The sequence below is a fragment of the Eschrichtius robustus genome, chromosome 10, assembly GCF_028021215.1.
Source record: "Eschrichtius robustus isolate mEscRob2 chromosome 10, mEscRob2.pri, whole genome shotgun sequence".
Lineage (NCBI taxonomy): Eukaryota > Metazoa > Chordata > Mammalia > Artiodactyla > Eschrichtiidae > Eschrichtius > Eschrichtius robustus.
In genome coordinates, this window is record NC_090833.1 from 1754935 (window position 1) to 1775954 (window position 21020).

The 21020-nt window shown below is 50.8% G+C and overlaps 2 protein-coding genes across 2 annotated transcripts in view; both read left to right on the top strand.

The window, feature by feature from the left end:
• Positions 1-1073: 1073 nt before the first annotated feature.
• The window catches only part of CAMSAP1 (calmodulin regulated spectrin associated protein 1), a 55831-nt gene continuing 35884 nt past the window's right edge, over positions 1074-21020 (top strand). Inside the window, exons 1-4 of the mRNA XM_068553636.1 lie at positions 1074-1169; positions 1333-1492; positions 19301-19563; positions 20383-20544. Of these exons, the coding sequence (XP_068409737.1) occupies positions 1333-1492; positions 19301-19563; positions 20383-20544 (585 nt within the window). The 5' untranslated portion in view covers positions 1074-1169. The remainder of the gene's footprint in view (positions 1170-1332; positions 1493-19300; positions 19564-20382; positions 20545-21020) is intronic.
• Positions 7018-21020, top strand: part of RPL7A (ribosomal protein L7a) — a 304745-nt gene continuing 290742 nt past the window's right edge. Inside the window, exon 1 of the mRNA XM_068553641.1 lies at positions 7018-7021. Coding sequence (XP_068409742.1) covers positions 7020-7021 — 2 coding nt within the window. The 5' untranslated portion in view covers positions 7018-7019. The remainder of the gene's footprint in view (positions 7022-21020) is intronic.

Here is a 21020-nt window from a genome sequence, read left to right on the forward strand (position 1 = left end):
TCACTCCCAGGGCCCCTGACTCGTGGGAAACCATTTCTTCCTGCTGTCCTCCAGGCCTTGGGTCCCTGGACCCTGGCGTTTGGCACAGGAGTGAGTCGCCCTGTCTTAGTGTGGCTGTGAGGTCTTCAGAAGCATCACTTACACGGGAGGTTTCACGGTGTTATTATAATTATTAGCCCGATACAGGCCCTGTGGTGGTGACTTTGTCAGGACCAAGCCAGCCCCTTTTGGAGGATGTGCCTGAGGCCCGTCCCCATGGCTACACTCAGGGGTGAGGACGCTGCAGTTTGTCTCAGGTGTCCAGACGCCCACCTTCCCTGGACCAGGCCCTGGAGACCATGGCTAGTGCCCACTCGGGGCGCTCCCGGGCACAGGTGATCCTGGCAGACTCCACGCGCTGCAGGAGGAGGGGGTTTCCTTGGCCTCCAGTGCTGCGGGGGGAGGGGTATTCCGGAGGCGGCTCTCCGGGTGGGGTCCCCGGGCTCCCAGCCCCCTATGGTAGGAGGCGCCCCAGGCTCTTTGGGTTACTTTTGGGGGGGGTGTCTCTAGGCAACGAGGGCCGCTATGCGGGGAGGCGCCCCGGGCTTCCCCGCGCTGCGCTCCGGGAGGGGGAACCCCCGGGGCTGTTGTGGGGTGCAGGGTCGCGGTCGGCCTGCACAGGAGCTCGGCCCGTCGGGCGGCGGCTGGGGTCCCGTGGTCCGGACGACCCAATGCCGGGGAGGGGGAGGCGCGGCCCAGACAAAGAAATGCTGCGGGACCCGCCGGGGCCTGTCCGCCCGCGCCGCCCGCGCCGCCCGCGCCGCGCGGCCCCGCGCCCGCGCCCGCGGAAAGGGGACGGGCCTCGGGCAGCACCCACTGCGCCTGCGGAAGGGGGCGGGGCGAGCGCGGGCAGGCGCCCACTGCGCCTGCGGAAGGGGGCGGGGCGTGCGCGGGCCAGCGGCCGCGCCCACTGCGCCTGCGCCGGCCTCGGCGGTGCGCGCGCTCCCGCCGGTTGGCCGCCTCCTTAGCCGCCGCCGCCGCCTCCGGCTCCGCGCACGCGCCCCCAGCCCCGGCCCGAGGCCTCGGCCCGCGCCCCCTGGCTCGCCGCTCCCCGGCCCCGCGGGCCCCGGCTCGGCCGCGCAGCATGCAGCAGCAACACCCGCGGCGGCGGCGACGGCGGCGGCTCTGAGGTGAGGCGGCGGGGGCGCGGGCCGGGCGGCGGCGGGGGGGCGGGGGGCGCGGGCGGTCGGTGCCCCGCGGCCCCACGCGGGTCCCGGGCGCGGCGAGGGGCGCGGCGCCTTTGTCCCGCCCGGTCCGGCGCGGCCGGCGCTGCAGCGGCCCTTTTGTGTGCAGATGGTGGACGCGGGCGGCTGCCCGGCCGGGGAGGGCTGGAGGAGGATGGAGGCCGCGCCCGACGGCGCCGTGGACATCGTGCCGCTGGACCGCTACGACCCGGCGCGGGCCAAGATCGCCGCCAACCTGCAGTGGATCTGCGCCAAGGCCTATGGCCGAGGTGGGCCGGGGGCGCGGGGGAGGGGCCGGGCCTGGCCTTTGTGCAGTGTCCCCCGCGTGCGGGGCGCGGAGGCGCGGGTTGGCCCGGTGCGCTCTGCGCTCGCGTCGGGGGGCGCGCGGGTCCTGCAGGTGCGGCCAGGGATCGGCGCTCTCCTGCGCTCGCGGGCGGAACCTCTCCTGTTCGGGCGGGTCGGGCGGGAGTCCAGGGCAGAAACCCTCGACCCCGGCCTTTCTCGATTCTTACCAAATGTCAGGTGTGGAATTCCCTAACGAGCATTCCTTTTAAATGGGTAGGGCTTCATCCGAATCATTACCTTCGGTTAATTCCTGTTTCGAAGAACTAGATAACCTTGTTATTGGTCAGGCCCTAATATGCTTAGTGGATTAAGACGCTCCGATTTCCAGCTCTTGGAATCTTACAGACCAAGTGATTCTCCTGATTGCTTGGCTCAGAAGGCTGTCTTTGATTAATTTCAGGTGCCTCGTTTCAGGTAACAAAATTAAGAGTGCCGTGTAATCTTTCTTTAAATTTGAAGCATTTGTTTAAAAATTGCCTCTATTCTGGTGAAAACGTTCCTGTTTGTAGAGTGAGACCGAAGTGGAGAGAGAACCGTTTCAGAAGAGAGTCTGGTTGACTGGTTTTGAAAACTTGCTGAGCGGGCGTTTCCCGGTGACAGGATCTCACCGGTTGGAGTGGCCTGTGCTATGGATGGACTCGTCATGAGGATAAACACGCCCTGCAAGTCCCAGGGATTAAATGCAGCGCCTCATTTTAAGTTGGTTTTATAGCGTGCAAGGAGAGTTTCCTCCTTTATTTTGTAGTTTTCAGTGTTACAGTTCTTTTTTATACTACCACCAAGCTTTATCCAGTTCGCGTAGTGTGATGGGGAAACAGTGATTCCGGGAAAATACAGAATTGATGAAAAGCACGTATGAAGTTTTAGAGTAAGGGACAGTGAACAAGTCATCCCAGAGCGGCCGCTCAAGTATGGAGCGGCCAGTTTAAGGAAAAGGCCGTGACGGTTGAGCTTCGCAGGGCAGTGTGCGGCTGTCCCAACTCCGTGGCCTCCCCTTACACCCACCTCATGTCTCGTGTTGGCAGTTGGTTTGCTTTCCTTTATATTTTAACACGTGTGTGTACGTCGCAAAACTCTTATGGTTTAGTTTTACGTGTTCTTGCACCTGTCATAGCGACCGCTTTATTCTCATCAGGTTCTTGGATTCTTCCTAGCTTCCTCCCATCTTTCCCGCCTTGCTTTTCCACTGCTGTGTAGTATTTCACAGGAAGCCTGTTCACCGTTCCTGGGCGCTGGCTGGGTTCCAGTTCTCTGCTCTTAAGCACAGTGCGTTCTTGGGCATGGCTCTTGGGGCACATGTGCAAAGTTTCACTCCTGTGTGTATTTATAAGATTTTTGCATATGGAGGTGGCTAAGGTTCTGGTACTGAATGCTATATAGACACAGATGCTTTTAGAAAGCCCTCTCGTTGTTTGCTTTCCAATTTCTTAAGCTTAGTGAATGCATTTTTATCTTGTTGCATTTAGCTTTGGCATTCAGCATGGGATTTGTCAGCTCTCTGGCAATAAATATGCATCTCTTTCAGTGTCACTGTTGGATTAGTCGGGTTTTATTTCCAGTACCAAGTCACTCTTCCATACTTGTTGACTCTTCACATAATTAATTCAAAAGCTGATATTAAAATTGGCTTTAGAGTTTTGAAATGACTGAAGGGGTGTATTTATAGAACAGAACGTGAGCAGGAGCTGCGGGAGACTAGAGCCTGTCTGAGGCTCTAAGACTCGGCTGCACGTTGCCCATCCCTTGGCTGGCGTGTGCTCATCCAACTGATTTCAGGAGGTCTGCTTTCCATTCTTTTTTTTTTTTTTTTTTTTTTTAATTTTTATTTATTTTATTTATTTATTTTTGGCTGCGTTGTGTCCTCGTTGCTGCGCGTGGCATTTCTCTAGTTGTGGCGAGCAGGGGCTACTCTTCGTTGCGGTGTGCAGGCTTCTCTTGTTGCGGAGCACGGGCTCTAGGCGTGCGGGCTTCAGTAGTTGTGACATGCGGGCTTAGTAGCTGTGGCTCGCGGGCTCTAGAGCACAGGCTCAGTAGTTGTGGTGCATGGGCTTAGTTGCTCCGTGGCATGTGGGATCTTCCCGACCAGGGCTCAAACCCGTGTCCCCTGCATTGGCGGGCGGATTCTTAACGACTGCGCCACCAGGGAAGCCCTCCATTCATTTTTGCAAAATGCGAATGCTTATCTATTCTGTACCTTGCTTCGGGAAGGGGAGCAGGTGTGTTTTTTTTTTTTTTTCTGACTGAGAACTGCTCTATAAATTTACAAATTAGGGTGATTCCAGTTCAGATGACCGAGAAGACTCGCCTGGGCTCAGCTGAAGTGATTTCTTCTACTTAGTTGGCGTGGGGGTCACAGCCTGGGTGGGAGGTTCCCTGCTACCCAACGTGGGGTGCTGTCTTTCAGGAGACAGGGTGGGGAGGGGAGGGGGTTTTGTTAGGATAGTGTGGATCTTTCCCCCCAGAACTCTTCCTAATCCAGGGGCCTATTCTTTGTTTCGTCTTTTGGACGTCTCCATGTGCGTCTCCAGCTTAGTTTTCAGTTAATTAGACGTGGCAGTTTCAGTCTACATGCTTTAGTTGTAAATCAGCTTTTGGTGGGGATGATGGTGGAAGTGGCTTAAATCTTTACTTGTTATACAGTTGTTCACTAAGTAGCTAAATGAAACCCAGCACTGTTTGTATAGGAGCTGAAAGCATGCGCACGCTCCGGGGCGAGGTGCTCTGAGGCTGCCTTGTTTTGCGTTTGCCTTTCGGGACTCTCTCTGTGTCCCCAGGGCCACCGTCTGCCATTTGGAGTAAGTGGGGAGGCTGGCTCAGGAGAGCTCACCCTCGGCCAGGCCTGGAGGTGGCATATGGTTATGCAGAAACGTTTCCTCCGGTTTTCTGCATCTGGTGCCACAGCCAAGAACTGTGGGCCGGCTTGTGCTTTTATTTTTAGATTCTTCTCCTCCCTTTTTGGGTTAACTCTTGTTTCATGGACAGTGTTTTAATTATTTCTTCAGAAATAATATATTGGATATGTGGAAAGTTATTCACCTAAAAGTGTCTGTAAGAAGTAGTAGAACCTGCTTAGCTGGAATATCTTTGTGATGTCCTTTTGGGTGAAAGTTGTAGTTAATTGGTAGAGTTTAAAGGGGTGACTTGGAAGTTTATTTTACAGAATAGAGTGCTGGACTGGAGCCACTGCATTCCTGGCTTTTGAGTTTAGTCCATGACCTTAGGAAACCTAAAGGTATTTGGGCCTTGGTTTCAGGGACAGTGGGGGAGTAATAGCTTTTGTTATCTCCCAAGGACAATGTTGAAAAAGTGACCCAGGGAAAGTACTAGAAGGCACTCGGCTCCTTGCAAGTGTGTTGCTGTGTAGCTCAGTGGTGGTCATTCCGCCTTCTGAGGAGCCCTGGAAACCAAGTTGCAACTCACCACGAGCTGAGCTGCCCCGAACAGCGCCAGACTGGACCGTAGGGGCCACCAGGGTCACCCTTCCCTTTTTACCAGCAGTCAGCTGGGATTGAGAGGGGCCACAGGGCTGTCCAGAGCCCACTGCTAGTGAGGGGTTGACACTCTTGTCCTTCCACAGTCTTGTTAATTAAACCACTGATTTGGAAACCACGTTGTGGGATGGGAAATCTGTGCAGCCATTGGCGGGGTATTTGTAGCCAAGCCGCTGCCGGCTGTCTCATTACTTAGACCACAAGGATAGCTCGGGCTCTCTGTTTGCTTAATTGATATTAGGAGCAAAATCCCTTCGTTGTCAACTCCAGTGGGTCACCACCTTCCTTTGTTGTCTGATGTTTGGCTAAAAGGGAGCACGTGCTCAGCACTCCTCTCCTGGCCCAGAACTGGAAAGGAAATCGGCCGCTGCTCTCGCCCCTGGACAAGCGGGGGAACAGTGGCCGCTCGAGCCTTGGCGGGGAGGCCCTCATTCGTAAGCATGTTGGCAGGTTTTTTTGTTGTGATGATTTGCTCAGATTATTGGTTATTGAGTTAGATTTTATATTTTAACAGTCTTTTGTTTTCAGCACGGGATTTGAGTGCTGCTGAGCTGGGAGCTTACAGAGCAGCCTGGGTGCCTCTGCTCAGTGGTACTAGGTACTGTGGGGGGTCAGGTTGCTGGCTGACATTGTAGCCTGACCTTCCCCTCTGCCTGGGTGTGCTGAGAACCGCCTGGTGTCTATGAGGTCAGGGGTTATGGTTATCCCATTTAATGCCATGTCTGCAGGACAGAGTCAGTGCTCACATACTTGTCAGATTGGTGATAGAGTTGGAAACGCCTTTGAAACAGGTGGAATAGAAAGATTTCTTTCCTGGTGGCCGTACGTGGATGAATTTTCATTTCTAAAGCTATAACAGTTTGTACAAGTTCCCTTTCATGTCCTGATGCCACAAATTAAATATTAGCCAAGGAATGTAAATCTATCTTTAAGTTCAGACTGTCCTAATCCTTTGAACCTGAGCGACCCTCAAAAGGGTCGGCCGCTGTTGTGCTTTAGGATGTTAAATTTGTGTAAGTATTCTTACAAAGAGCCCTTAATATTTTCTTTGTATTACATTTATCCTCCTAACAGCTTATAGGCTTCTCCTGCTATTGATTTTTTGGTGGCTATATCACCATTATATGTACCAGTCTCCTTTTTTACTTCGTACTTCAACTGTTGGAAAACTCAGGTTGCTATCGTTTTTCATCTAATCACAAGGTGACCAGGATGGAGCCAATATTACATTCATTCAGCCAGTAATAGCTGTCCTGTGCATAATTGTGTTTTGCACTACAGGAAGTGCAAGGGGGGAAGTTATATGATGTTATCTCCTTAGTTGCTTAAAAGTCACATGAATTATTGGCATATACAGAGGAAAATGAAATAATGCAAGGACTGAAAAATGGCAGCATGGCATTAGTCCACGAGCTGTCTTGAGGCAGAATATGGAACTGTCAGGTGGGCACACAGGGACCAGGGCTGCAGGGGGCAGTGGTCGCTGTGGGAGGGCTGCCTGGGGAGGCTCTGTGGGGAGACGGGCTTTGAAGGGTGGCTGATATTTGGAACCCCACCCCCAAGAGTAGAGCAGAGTGCATCTGGCAGGTTCCGTGCAGAGGAAGAAGAGTTCTTGGGCCCTGAGTCGATTAACCTTGTTGTGACAGAGGATTTGTGGACCGAAATAGTAGGTGATTAGTTTGGAAAATAGTGTGGGCCAGGTTGTTCACCGTGTTCCAGGCTGGCTAGGGATTTCTTTCACGATGTATGCCTCGGAAGGTTTTTGCGTAGGGGGTGATGGGATGAGAGACAGCCTGGCAAGATTCTTCTAGCAGGTTAGAGTGGGAAGAGGCTGTAGTCAGTAGAGTATCCAGGAGCTCGTCTTAGTCCGTTCAGGCCGCTGTAACAAGATATCACAGATTGGGTGCCTTAAGAACAACAGACATTTATTTCTCATGATTTTGGAGAGTGGAAGTTCAAGATCAAGGTGCCGGTAGATTCGGTGTCTGGTGAGAGCCTGCTTCCTGATTTGTAGACGGCCGTCTTCTTGCTGTGCCCTCATGGCAGAAGGCGTGAGGGAGCTTCATTATGTGGGCTCAGATCCCATTCATGAGGGCTCCACCCTCATGACCTAATCGCCTTCCCAAAGCCCCATCTTCTCATACCTTCTTCACCTTGGGGGTTAGGTTTCATTACATGAATTTTGGGGGACACACACATTAAGTCCATTGGAGAGCTGATGTCGCTTTGGCTTGAAGAACCAAGGTCTTGGCCAGTTTGTCGGCAGTGGGAATTAGAAAGGGAGGTTGAGCCAACACATATTAGGAAAGCAGAGTCCTCGAGACTGGGCTGATGATGAGGTGGGGTGGCAAGTGGGCAAGCACGGGGAAGGGTCAGCTGGGAGGCCACCTGGAACCTGTGGTGCCCTTGGTGGGAATATTTATAGTCTTTATTCCCTGGAGCTTTCCTACTTTCATGGCTTTGTTGTCACATAGAGAGAGGTGATCTTTGAGTTTTATTTCTATTTCTGATTTCTTTCGTGTTCCCTCGCCTAGCCCTCTCTTGCTTATTGTTCATGCTAACTAGTTCACTTAGATATCCCTCAGTCACTGTCCTCCAGTTATTTCAAACTCAGGCAAAAGTAAACTTGAATCAGTTCAGCTGAACAGTATGTTGTGGCCTGTGGGGTCCTCAGCGTGCTTCTCAGGGCTCACGGAGTGCTGGCCGTGGCCTTGCAAACATAGACCTGTGATGCAAGGCCAAGGAGACTAGTGCCTGAGAGAGGAGCAAGTGCTCTGGCAGAACAGGTAAGGGAGGGTGAGAAACTCCCCTGAGGGAATCTGGAATGTTCCATTCAAGAAAGTAAAGCTGAGTGTGTGGCTCAGGTGGGTAAGAACCAAGTGGAGGTAAGGGAACAGAGAACCAGGACAAGGAAGGCAGGGAGAGTGCTGCATCCTCCAGGCTAAGGGAAAGCTTAGCGCTCTAGTTGGGATGGAATGTGAATTTAGCTGCTGCAGAGTTGAGATGAATGTGAGATGAATGTAGATGGGACAGAACGCCTAGGGCCAGATCTTGGAATGCCTTGAATGGCTGATAATTTGGGGGTTTTTGTTGTATGTGAATTGAAGATTTCTCAGGAGGGAAGAGATGTATTAAACCTTGGCTTTTTAGAGAAGTCTCTGTAGGATGGGTTAATGCCCATTGTTGGGTATACAGTGAAGAATTTTATTTTGCGCCTTTGAGAAAACGAACTTCATTGAGATGTACTTTACATACAATAAAATGCACACGTTTTTAAGAGTATAGTTTGATGAGTTTAAACAAATGTATACGCCCCTGTGCACAGGGCCACAATCAAGGTAAGACCTTTTCATCACCTCCAAGGGTTTCCTTGAGCCCCCTGCAGTCAGTCCCCGCCCATAGCCTCACTGATCTGCTCCTGTCACCGTAGATTAGGCTGGTCCTTCTAGAGTTTCATATGCCTCTAGTCATGCATCAGGTATTCTTTGTCTGGCTTCCTTTACTTACTAGTATTTTAGAGACCCATCCATGTGTATAGACCTTTTCGCTTAGGGCTGGTAATAGTCTTCATTGTTTGGCTACCCACATTTTACTTACTTTTTAAAAAAAAAATTATTTATTCATTCATTTTGGCTGCGTTGGGTCTTAGTTGTGGCACGCGGGACCTTCGTTGTGGCACGTGGGATCTGTTTTAGTTGCGGCGTGCAGACTTCTTCGTTGCGTTTTTAAAAATATTTATTTATTTATTTAATACTTATTCAGTTGTTGATGGACACTCGGATTGCTTCCAGTTTTGTCTACTATGAATAAAGCTGCTGTGAACGTTCATGAATATTCAAGTCTGTGTGGGCGTGTGTTTTCATTTTTCTTGGGTAAATACCTGGCCATGGAGTTGCTGGGTCATGTAAGTGTGTTTAACCGCTCCGTTGTTTTCCAAAGTGGCTGTGTCATTTTTTATTTCCACCAGCAAAGTGTGGCATGAGAGTTGCAGTTGCTCTGTATCCTTGCCAACACATGGCATTGTCAGTCTTTTAAATAGTAGCCATTCAAGTGGGTGGGCTGTGATAACTCATTGTGGTTTGGGTATGCATTTCTCTGCTGACTAATGATGATGAGCTTTTTTCAAAAAATAAATTTATTTATTTATTTATGTTTTGGCTGCATTTGGTCTTCGTTGCTGCACATGGGCTTTCTCTAGTTGTGGCGAGTGGGGGCTACTCTTCATTGCAGTGCAGGGGCTTCTCATTGCAGTGGCTTCTCTTGTTTCAGAGCACAGGCTCTAGGCGTGCGGGCTTCAGTAGTTGTGGCACACGGGCTCTAGAGCGCAGGCTCAGTAGTTGTGGCACACGGGCTTGTTAGTTGCTCCGTGGCATGTGGGATCTTCCCGGACCAGGGCTCGAACCCGTGTCCCCTGCATTGGGAGGTGGATTCTTAACCACTGCGCCACTAGGGAAGTCCTTTTTTTTTTAAAAAGTGCTTATCGGCCAGTTGAATCTTTTTTCCTGTGGAGTGTCTTTTCAGATCTTTGGCCAATTAAAAAGAAAAACTTAAAGTTTTTTTTTTTTTTGAGATACTAATCTACTAATACTAATATGCAGTTGTAAGAGATCATACAGAGAGGTCTTGGGCACCCTTTACCAGGTTTCCCCAATGGTAACTTCTTGCAGAACCATAATATAATATCACAACTGGGATATTGACACTGTATACTTAGATACCGAACATTCTGTTCCCACGAGGACCTCTTCTGTACTGTTTCCCTTTTATAGCCACATCTGCCTCCCTTCCTTCTGCTTGCTTGGGTTTATTTTGCCCTTCTTTTTCTAGTTTCTTGAGGTAGGGGCTTAGATTATTTATTTATTTATTTATTTTATTTATTTATTTTTGGCTGCGTTGGGTCTTTGTTGCTGCGCGCGGGCTTTTCTCTAGTTGTGGCAAGCGGGGGCTACTCTTCATTGAGGCACACAGGCTGCTCATTGCAGTGGCTTCTCTTGTTGCGCAGCACGGGCTCTAGGTGCGTGGGCTTCAGTAGTTGTGGCACACGGGCTCAGTAGTTGTGGCTCGCGGGCTCTAGAGCACAGGCTCAGTAGTTGTGGCACATGGGCTTAGTTGCTCCCTGGCACGTGGGATCTTCCCGAACCAGGGATCGAACTCGTGTCCCCTGCATTGGCAGGCGATTCTTAACCACTGTGCCACCAGGGAAGTCCCGGGGCTTGGATTATTGATTTGAGATCTATCTTCTTTTCTAGTGTAAGCATTTAGTGCTGTAAATTTTCCATATGGTACTGCCTTAGCCGCGTCCCACATATGTTATGTTGTATTTTCGTTCAGTTCTATGTATTTCTCTTTATTTCTTTTGATACTTCCTGTTTGATTCATGAATTATTTAAAAGTGTGATTTCCAGTTGTTGAGATTTTCCTGTTTTGTGTTTTAGGTATTATTTCTAGTCTGGTTCCATTATGGTAGGATAGCATAGTCTGTGTGATTTCTGTTCTTTTAAACTTGTTAAGGTTTGTTTTATGGCCCAGGATAAGGTCTGTTTTGGTGAATGTTCTGTGGGCATTTGAAGAAAGGTGTTTTCTGTTGCTGGGTGGAGTGTTCTACACAGGTCAGTTAGATTCTGTTTATTGGTTGTGTTGTTCAGATCTTTCTCCTTGTTGATTTTATGTCTGGCAGTTCTGTCAGTTCTGATAGGTGGTGTTTAAGTCCCTCACTATGCTTGTAGTGTCTATTTCTCTTTACAGCTCTGTCCATTTTTTTTTTTTTTTTAATGAGTTCTGAGGCTCTGTAGTTTAGTGCATACACATTTAGGGTTGTAAAGTCTTCTTGGTGGATTGACTCTTTTACTGTTATGTAATGTCCCACTTTGTTTCTAGTAATTTTCTTTCTACTTTATCAGATATTAATATAGCTATTCCTGTTTTTTCTTTTTAAACAATATTTGCCTGGTATAGCCTTCTCTATCCCTTTACTTTCAGTCTACCTACATTGTTGAATTTGAAGTAAGCTGCTTATAAACCATATATAGTTGTGTTGTGTTTTTTAATCTGCTCTGCCAATCTCTGTCTTTTACTTGGTGTATTTAGAATATTTACATTTAATGTAATTGTTACTGCTTAAGTCTGACATTATTTGTTTATTCTGTTTGTTTTCTGTTGTTCCTGGTTTTGTTTGTGTGTTTGTTTTGTTTTTGGGGGCCTTCTTGTGGATTACTTGACTATTTTTTAGGATTCCATCTTGATTTATTTATCTCATTTTGGGGTATATCTGTATAGCTATCTTAGTGATTGCTCTGGGTATTACAGTATACATACGTGACTTCCAACAGTTGACAGGTATTGTTTTATCATTTCGAGTGAGGTGTGGAAACCTTTTTTCCATTTAGGTGCCTTTGCTCTTCCCACTTTTAAATACTACCATTGTCTTGAGTACCTGAAGGTGTTGTAGATTTGTTTGTCATCAGATATAATTTAGAAAGCTCAGGAGAAGGATAGTCTGTTGTATTTACACTTATTACCCATTTCTTTACATTATTTTTTCTTCTTGGTTCTCCAAGATTCCTTTTTTTTTTTTTTAAATTATTTTCACAGTTCCCTTTTTAAAAAAATTTATTTATTTTTTGCTGTGTTGGGTCTTTGTTGCTGTGTGCGGGCTTTCTCTAGTTGCAGCGAGCGGGGGCTACTCTTCGTTGTGGCGCACAGGCTTCTCATTGCGGTGGCTTCTCTTGTGGAGCATGGAGTTTAGGCACGCAGGATTCAGTAGTTGTGGCACGTGGGCTCAGTAGTTGTGGCTCACAGGCTCTAGAGTACAGACTCAGTAGTTGTGGTGCATGGGCTTAGTTGCTCCGCGGCATGTGGGATCTTTCTGGACCAGGGCTTGAACCTGTGTCTCCTGCATTGGCAGGTGGATTCTTAACTGCTGTGCTACTAGGGAAGACCTTTGTTTTTTTTTTTAAATCATTTTCTTTATATTTGGAGAATTTCCTTCAGCCTCTTTTAAGGTTTTCTAGAGACAATTTTTTTTTTTCCTAAGTTTTCTTTTGTCTGAGAATGTCTTTACTTCTCCTTCATTCCTTGAGGATAGTTTTGCCAGATATGGAATCTGGTTGACAGTTCTTTTCCTCAAGCGCTTGTAATGTGTGCCACTTCCCCCTGGCCTCTGTGGCTCAGAGGAGAAACCCACTGTCAGTTGAGTTGGTGTTCCCTTTTCCTTCACGTGTTGTTTCTTTACAGCTGCTCCAAAATACTTTGTCTTTAGTTTTCATAAGTTCAATTATGCTGTGTCTTGGCATGGATTTTTTGGGTTTATTCTATTTGGGGTTCACTCAGTTTCTTGAAATCGGTGGGTTTATATGTTTTGCCATGTTTGGGAAGTTTTCAGCCATTATTTCCTTAAATATTGTTTCAACCCTACTCACTTTCTTTCCTGGGACTCCAGTGATACAAATATTGGATCTTTTGTTATTCTCCCACAGGTCCCTGAGGCTCTGTTCATTTTATTTTTTCAGTATATTTTCTCTGTTGTTCAGCTTGGGTAAATTCTGTTTATCTGTCTGCAAGTTCACTGATTCTGTCCTCTGTCATCTCTACTTTACTGTTGAGACTAGTGAGTTTTAAAATCTGTTACTCTATTTTTCAGTTCTATGTTTGATTCCTTTTATAACTCCTTTGCTGAATTTTTTTTTCCAATTTTCATTTATTTCAGGAGACTTTGTGATTGCTTGTCGAGTCATGGTTTTGATAGTTGTTTTAAAGCCCTTTGTCGGATAATTCCAACATCTTGGTGTTGGTGTCAGTTGATTCTCTTTTCTCATTAAAGTCATGATTTTCTTGGTTCTGGTTATGATAGGCGATCTTTGATTGTTTCCTGGTCATTTTGGCTATTATGTTAGGTGACTCTGGGTGCTACTTAAGTTTTTTTTTTTTTTTTAATATTTATTTTATTTATTATTATTTTTTTTGGCTGCGTTGGGTCTTCGTTGCTGCGCGTGGGCCTTCTCTATTTGCAGCGAGCAGGGGCTACTCTTTGTTGTGGGGGGCAGGCTTCTCATTGCGGTGGCTTCTCTTGTTGCGGAGCACGGGCTCTAGGTCCACGGGCTTCAGTAGTTGTGGCACGAGGGCTCAGTAGTTGTGGCTCGCGGGCTCTAGAGCGCAGGCTCAGTAGTTGTGGCGCACGGGCTTAATTGCTCCCCGGCATGTGGGATCTTCCTGGACCAGGGCTTGAACCCGTGTCCCCTGCATTGGCAGGCGGATTCTTAACCACTGTGCCACCAGGGAAGCCCAACTTAAGTTTTTTTATCATAGTAAGCAGTCTCTCTGCTTAGGTTCAGCATGCAGGTCCTGGCCCACTCTGTGGGCTGTGGTTCCAGCAGCAGTCTAATGTTCAGAGCCTTGTGGTACCATTTTGTTGTGCTTGGTATGTCTGGTACCTCTGGGGTTCCCACAGTCCCTGCTGGCACTGCTTTAGGAGGCAGAAGGAGTGCCTCTGGGTGGGGTGGGATTCTCTACCCTCAGGACGAGGAACACCAGGCTGGATGCTTGTTATGGCAGGCCGCCCCTGCCTCTGGGGGATGCAGGGTGTTTCCTGGGCTGCTCGTCATGGTGAGGTCGCACTGCTGGACTCCCCTGGTGCCCGGTGATGAGTGGGGGTGTCTCTGGCCTGATGGGGAAGGAGAGCGCTTCCAGGTTGGGTGCCTTGTGGAGGTGGGTGTGGGGCTTCCTATCGATCCCTCGCTGCTTCTGCCAGGCTGGCCTGGTGTAGTAGGTGGGACTCCCCTTCCACCTGGAGCAGGAATGAGCCCGCTTTGCTTGCCTTCTGTTTCTAGGCTGGGGTCAGGAAGTACCAGGCCTGGGTCACCTTTTGTTGGGTGGGGGGTTGTAAGACACCCTGTTGCTGTGCTTTTCCAGTCCTGGGTTCCCAACCAGTTTGCCTTCCTCTTCCACCTTTCAGAGTTCTCTGTTGGTTATCCTTTGAGTTATTTCCAGGGTTTACAGTTGTACCTAGTAGAGAGGAGCAGGGAAAGACTAATCTGTGCCATCTTGTCCTGACTAGAAGCTCCTTCTGGCCGCTTTAAAAGTTTTTCTTTTGTCTTTGGATTTTATCAGTATCACTATGATGTTCTTTGGTGTGCAGATTTCTCCCTCCCTCCCTTCCTCCCTTCCTTCTCCTGCTGGGAAGCATGGATTTTACAAGTATTGGAAAATGCTTGTCCATTATCTGTCGAAATACTGTTTCTGCCCCATATTTTCTCTCCTTTCTTTCTGGATCTCCAGTCACACTCCTGTGACACTAAGCAGTGTTTGTCGTTTACCTTCTCTGCTGTGTTTTCTCTCCTCTGTGTGTAATGTGCTATTCAGCAATCCGGTGTGTAAATTTAGTTTAGTTACTGTATTTTTCTGTTCTGGAATTCCTACTTGGTTCTTTTTCAAATCTGCCAAGTTCTTTGTCTCTTTTTTAAAAAATAATTTCCACTTTTCTGCCAAAATTCTTCGTTTTATCTTTTTTCCTTTCATTGTTTTAAGCATAGTCACTGAAAGTCTGGCTGATACCTCCAGTTAGGGGTCCCGAGGGCCTGTTATTTCATCTTTGGTTTTCAGCCATTCGATTATGAAGTGTGTGGGCCTGGTTTTCTTCAAGTTGGTTCCTAAGCCTGTAAATTGGTTTCTTACCAAATATGGGGAGATTCTAGGCATTATTTATTCAAATGCTTTTTCTGCACCAATCTCCCTTCTGCAGTAACGTAATTACTAAATCTTTTTATGTTGTCCCACAGCTCCCTTAGGCTCTGCCTTTCATTCTGTTGATTTTCCCTCTGCTCTTCAGGTAGATTATTTCTGTTGATCTGTCTTCAAGTTCACTGACTCTTTTCTCTGTTGTTTTGTTCGTTTTTTTTTTTAACTTAATTTTTATTTTTTTATACAAATTTTAAAGGTTACTTTCCATTTACAATTATTACAAAATATCAGCTATATTCCCTGCGTTGTACAATACATCCTTGAGCCTGTGTGACACCCAGTTGTTTGTACCTCCCTCTCCCTCACCACTGGTCACCAGCTTGTTCTCTGTATCTGTGAGTCCGCTTCTGTTTTGTTCATCTTTTGAATCTGTCATTGAATTTCTTGTAGATAATGGTATTTTGCAGTTCTGAAGGTTTTGTTTTTTTTTTTTTTAATAGTTTTTATTTCTTTGTTAATAACATATCTTTCCATTTGTTTCAAGAGGGCCTCGTGCGGCCTTGTTTTAAAGTCTTCAGTAATTCTAACATCTGGGTCATCTCAGGGTTGGTGTCTGTTGACTGTCTTTTCCCCTAAGAATTGGTCACGTTTTCCTGTCTTTATGTGTTGAGTACTTACGGATTGTGTCCTGGACATTTTTTTTTTAAATTAATTAATTAATTTATTTTTGGCTGCATTGGGTCTTGGTTGCTGCACGCGGGCTTTCTCTAGTTGTGGTGAGCGGGGGCTACTCTTTGTTGCAGTACACATGCTTCTCATTGCGGTGGCTTTTGTTTTGGAGCACAGGTGCTAGGCGCGCGGGCGCAGTAGTCGTGGCTTGCGGGCTCTAGAGCGCAGGCTCAGTAGTTGTGGTGCGAGGGCTTAGTTGCTCCGCGGCATGTGGGATCATCCCGCACCAGGGCTCGAACCCGTGTCCCCTGCATTGGCAGGCGGATTCTTAACCACTGCGCCACCAGGGAAGTCCCTATCCTGGACACTTAGAATATTATACTGTGAGCCTATTCTCTGGGCCCTGCTAAAATATTCTGGATGATGTTCGTGTGTTTTGGTGGTTTGATAGCAGCTGGGTTGCAGTGAACCCCGTTAAGTTCAGACCAGAAGTCTGTTTTGCCATTTGTGGGCAGTGGTTCCAAGGTCAGTCCAGTTCTTTGGGTCTGTCACACATGGGCCGCTTGGGGTCATCCAGGACAGTGTACACAGGTTCAGGATTCCTTATCCACCCCCTCTTCCCTGTGATCCTCCACTCCCTCTCGGGGGGTTCCCAGGGGTCTCTCTTCCTGGCTTTTTGACTAGAAGCCAAGCCTGTGTGTTTCCCGCCAGCGAGCCTGCCTCAGCAAAGGGGGAGAAAAGAGCCCGTGGCGCCCACCTATCCCGCCACCGCTGGGATATGGTTTTGTTATGGAGCTCGCCTGGTGTAGGGGAGGAGAGTCACTGGGCTGTGCCCGGTGGGGCCAGCTGCCGGCTGTTTTCTTTCTCTTCTGTTTGGCATCTCCAGTGAAGGGTGGGGTGCGGGCAGGGGTCCAGAATTAGAAGCCCTCTGTGAGTGCCTGTTTCCACAACCAGAGCGTATAAGTAAGGGACTTCTCGATGGAGACTGTCTGCCACCTCTGGAGCCGCTCTAGTGGCGATTCTCAGTTAGTGGTACAAGTGCTGGTGCCTGTGAGCCCACAGGACATTCTGGTTTAGTTGGTCTGGGATGGGGCTGGACGCTGCCGTTCTTCTGAAGCCCTCAGGGGGTGAGGCTCGCTGTCCGGCTGTGTCGTGGAGGCTTGCCGTCTTGGTTTTCCTCAGACTGGGTTGGAAGCCGTCTCGGGCTTCAGGTTGGGGTGGGCGCCTACCTGGGGATCCTTGCCCAGCCCCCGTGTGCTGCCACGTCTCCGTTGCCCGCCCCCCGCCCCCCCCCCCAGGTGAGTGAGGTGGCCTTGGTAGACAGGATGGGACAAAGTGTGACAGACAGCAACAGGAAGAGTGCTTCCTTGGCAGTCTTTTTAGCCTGATTGATAGTAAAGTTGATAACTGATATTTGCGTGAGTTTTGTTGAGCTCCAGGCTCCGCTCGTAGCGTGGTGACTTACACGTACGTTTTGATTCAGTCCTCTCCCAGCCCCGGAGACAGGCCTTCGTAGTGTCCGTGGTTTGCACTTGAGGCCGGGACTCTGACCGGCCAGGTGAGAGGCGCACCCGGTCAAGGCCAGGCTGACGTGCTCAGCTCCTGCTCTCAGCGCACGTGCTGTCCTCGAGCTCTGGTCCTCTGTCTGCCCGACCCGCTGGCGCCCTGTTCCTCCTTCTGCATGGAGCTCCGACCCCGGTTTAACCGTGGTCTTGTCCGCATCCTCTAACCCTTCTCCAGCAGCCCACTTCAGAGTCCTGAGCCTGGATCGCTGCGGCCAGCTGCAGAACCGCGCTTGCTTTGGCTCCTGATGTTTCTGGTGAATGACAGCGTCCCTCAGACAGCCGTGCCTCACACCTGTGTCCCCAAGGCAGTGTCCTCAGGCCGCTCTCCCACCAGCTCTGTCCGGCTGTGCGCTTGGCGGTGACGCCCACACGGGTCCTTACGCCGTCGCGGCTGCTGACCGAGGGCCCCTGGGCAGTGGGGTGGCCGTGTCCCCGCCCGTGTCAGGAGACGGGAGGGCGAGCGAGCCGGCGGCCGAGCGGGGAGGGGCGGGTCCCGGCGCTGCCCCCGGAGGTGACCCTGCCTCCCTCCCAGGCTCACTTCCCAGCCAGCCGCGTGAGCTGCAGGTGGGCGGCGTCGCGGGGCTGCGGCCGGGTCCTGCCCTGACTCCCAGCGTGGGTCCCCCCACCCCGCTCCTCGCTGGCGGAGAAGGTGGCCCCCTGTGCTGAGCGAGCGCTGTCTGTGCTCCTGGGTGGGGTCACTGCGCATGCGCGACGGCGCTGCCAGGCGCGAGGCCTGGGCGCCGCGGGGGCGGCGGGGGGTGGGAGGGAGAGACCAGAGACCCGGGCTCAGCCCCAGGCCGCGCGGCCGAGCGAGTCGCACGGAGGTCTGGTTTCCCGGTGCATCTGAACCTGACGTTTACACTGGACTGTAGTCCATCAAGTGTGCAGCAGCGTTATGTCTAAAAGACAACCTACACGGCTTCGTTAAAAACACTCTGTTGGGGACTTCCCTGGTGGCGCCGTGGTTAAGAATCCGCCTGCCAATGCAGGGACACGGGTTCCAGCCCTGGTCCGGGAAGATCCCACATGCCACGGAGCAGCTAAGCCCGTGCACCACAACTACTGAGCCTCTGCTCTAGAGCCCGTGAGCCACAACTACTGAGCCCACGTGTCGCTACTACTGAAGCCTGCACGCCTAGAGCCTGTGCTCTACAAGAGAAGCCACTGCAATGAGAAACCCGCGCACCGCAACGAAGAGTAGCCCCCGCTCGCCGCAACTAGAGAAATCCCGCGCGCAGCAACGAAGACACAATGCAGCCAAAAAAAGAAAAAAAAAACATTCTTGCTGCGAAATTCCAGTTACAATAGACTGCAGATCACCTTAACAAAAATAATAGTAATGACAAAGTTTGAAAACTGCAAGAGTTACTAAAATGGTGCACAGACACAAAGTGAGCAAATGCTGTTGGAAAAATGGAGCTAGTGACTGGCTAGACGCAGGGTTCCCCCAGACCTTCAACCTGGAGAAAGCACGGTGTCTGCAGAGCACAGCAAAGTGAGGTGCAGCTGGACTGGACTGCGGAGTCCCCCCTTTGGGGGACAGTGGTTGACAGCTTGCAGAGCAAGCGTGAAGGACAGCGGGTGGGGAGACTGTCGCAGCCACCAGGAAAGCTTTGCACGCACGGCGGGTGTGTGTGTATGGGAAGCGGTGTAGATGCTGTGGACCATGCTGGGTTCATAGTTGGTTTCTGACTCTCGTGGCCTTGGGCACGTTGCTGACTTTCTCTGTGCCTCGGTTTCCTCATTGGTGATGTAGGGACAGAAGTCTTGATTTGATGGGATCGAGGGGATGCTTGGTAACATGGCTCATATCGTTCTGTGCCGCCCGGTCCAAAGATGCGCAGAGGCTCACGGCTGCGGTTCTGGCCTGGTGGTCGCAGCAGCGGCAGGCCTGGTGCTTTCCTCTAAAGACCTGGCGTCTGGCCTTGTCGTCACCTGATTTGGCAGCAGACCGGGGATGCGCCTGGCTCCCTCCCCAGGGCTGGTGCTGGGTGCTCGGTGCGGCCTGGCTGTGCGCGGTCCTGGCCTCCCTTCGGCCCACGAGCCCCTCCAGCTCCCCCTCCAGCTACCACCCCTGCTTCTCGCTCTCCTGCGTCAGGAGAGATGCTCGTGGGGGTCGGGCGGTGGTGTCGCTCAGCGCTGTGCGTGGCTTGCTTGCCTTTGCTGGCGGAGGAGAGCGGGGCTTGCCGAGTGGCCGGGGTCCCCACGTTGTTAGTCGCCTGTCGTCGTTCACAGCCCCCCTGTCTGTCGTCTGTGTGCCGTCGGCCCTGAGCCGTGTCCGGAGAGAGTGGGGATGCCGCCGTGCTCACGCGGCAGTCTCTCCCCCGTGCAGATGACATCCCGGAGGACCTCAGGGACCCCTTCTACGTCGACCAGTACGAGCAGGAGCACATCAAGCCTCCGGTCATCAAGCTCCTGCTGTCCAGCGAGCTGTACTGCCGCGTCTGCAGCCTCATCCTCAGAGGGGACCAGGTGGCCGCTCTGCAGGGGCACCAGTCTGTCGTCCAGGCCCTGTCCCGGAGAGGGATTTACGTGATGGAGGGCGACGACACGCCCGTGACGGAGCCCGAGCTCAGCCGCGCGCCCATAAAGATGGTGAGTGGCCGGGGCGGCGGGGCGGGGGCGGCTGGTGGGCTGCCGCTGTCCCCCTGCAGCACAGCAGAGCCACCCCAAAAGTTCAGGGTTTGAGACCACCTTCTCTCTGCGGGCCAGTGGCTGATTTGGAAAAGGGGGAGGGAACAGCTTCCTGTCGGCTTTTTCTCATGGGGAGCAAACTCCTTGCACGTGTTGTGCCGTAGAATTGTTGAGCCCACCCTATTAGGTTGTTTCACGTGTATCTTCTAAGTATTTTTGTGCCAAAATAAAGACAGAAATACACTTTTCCTCCCTGAGTGTCTCCCTGCATCTTTCCCGGAAAGCCATCCCACCAGAGTGACTTTTCCAGGCTGCTCCAGGTCTGAGCCGCTTGTGGCACCTCTCACGTGGCTTTAAGCTTAGGCCATTCTCAGGCGTTCTGCGTTCTGTGGTTTCTCACTCTTGGCCTTTGTGGATGTGTGTTGTGGATCGAGAGGATGTTACTGGTTCTGGGAAGAAAGGGCTCGAAGGCCTGGCGTGAGTTCAGTGTGCAGGGCCCCTGACTGGCCCCAGGGGCCTGTGGTGGTCGTGGGGCCTCAGGCACGTCTCTTGGCCCCTTGTACCTTTGCCCACAGCTGAGCAGTAGGGAAGCCCTGGGCTCTCACAGGGTCGTCAGAGATGAGCAAGGGGGGTCACGTACAAGTAGAGATCTGAGTGCCTCCTTAGATGCAGAGGAAGACAGACAATGGAGGCGTTCAGCTGTGGGTCTAGGGAGGGTCTCCGCGTTGACCCGGGGCGGAAAGGCAAGTTTGGGTGACTGACTGCTGCCTCTGCCCCCAGAGCGCCCACATGGCGATGGTGGACGCGCTCATGATGGCCTACACCGTGGAGATGATCAGCATTGAGAAGGTGGTGGCCAGCGTCAAGCGCTTCTCCACGTTCAGTGCCTCGAAAGAGCTTCCCTACGACCTTGAGGACGCCATGGTCTTCTGGGTCAACAAGGTGAGCGCTGGGGGCCCTGCCCGGAGTGGGGGCGAGCAGCGTGAGTGGCCGGGGTGCTCCTTGGGTGTGGGTCCTCTTCCCCCTGAGAGCAGCACCCTCCTGTGTGTCCTGCTGCGACCCTGGCCCAGCAGCGGCCTCAGAAGTGTGTCCACTGTGGTTCAGACAGACAGGTGCCGCAGAGGGGAGCAGCACGGGCCTGTAGGAAGCACAGGTGTGTTGGTGGTTCAAGTTAATAAATTCGTTTTATTTTTATCTCAAGCACCTATGTGCATTCATGGAGATCTCAATTTAGAAGGCATTTTGATTAAGAGAAAAATGGTACCTTCCTAAGTGCTGTTTTTTTCCTTTTATGTTTAGAAGCTTACAGGGTGTCTGTCTATACAGTCTTCATAAAGAATGTTCATTTTTCACGGTGTGTGATTATAGGATTACCTTACCGAAGGCTTTTGGTTATTAAGCCTCCTCATTTGCCAAAA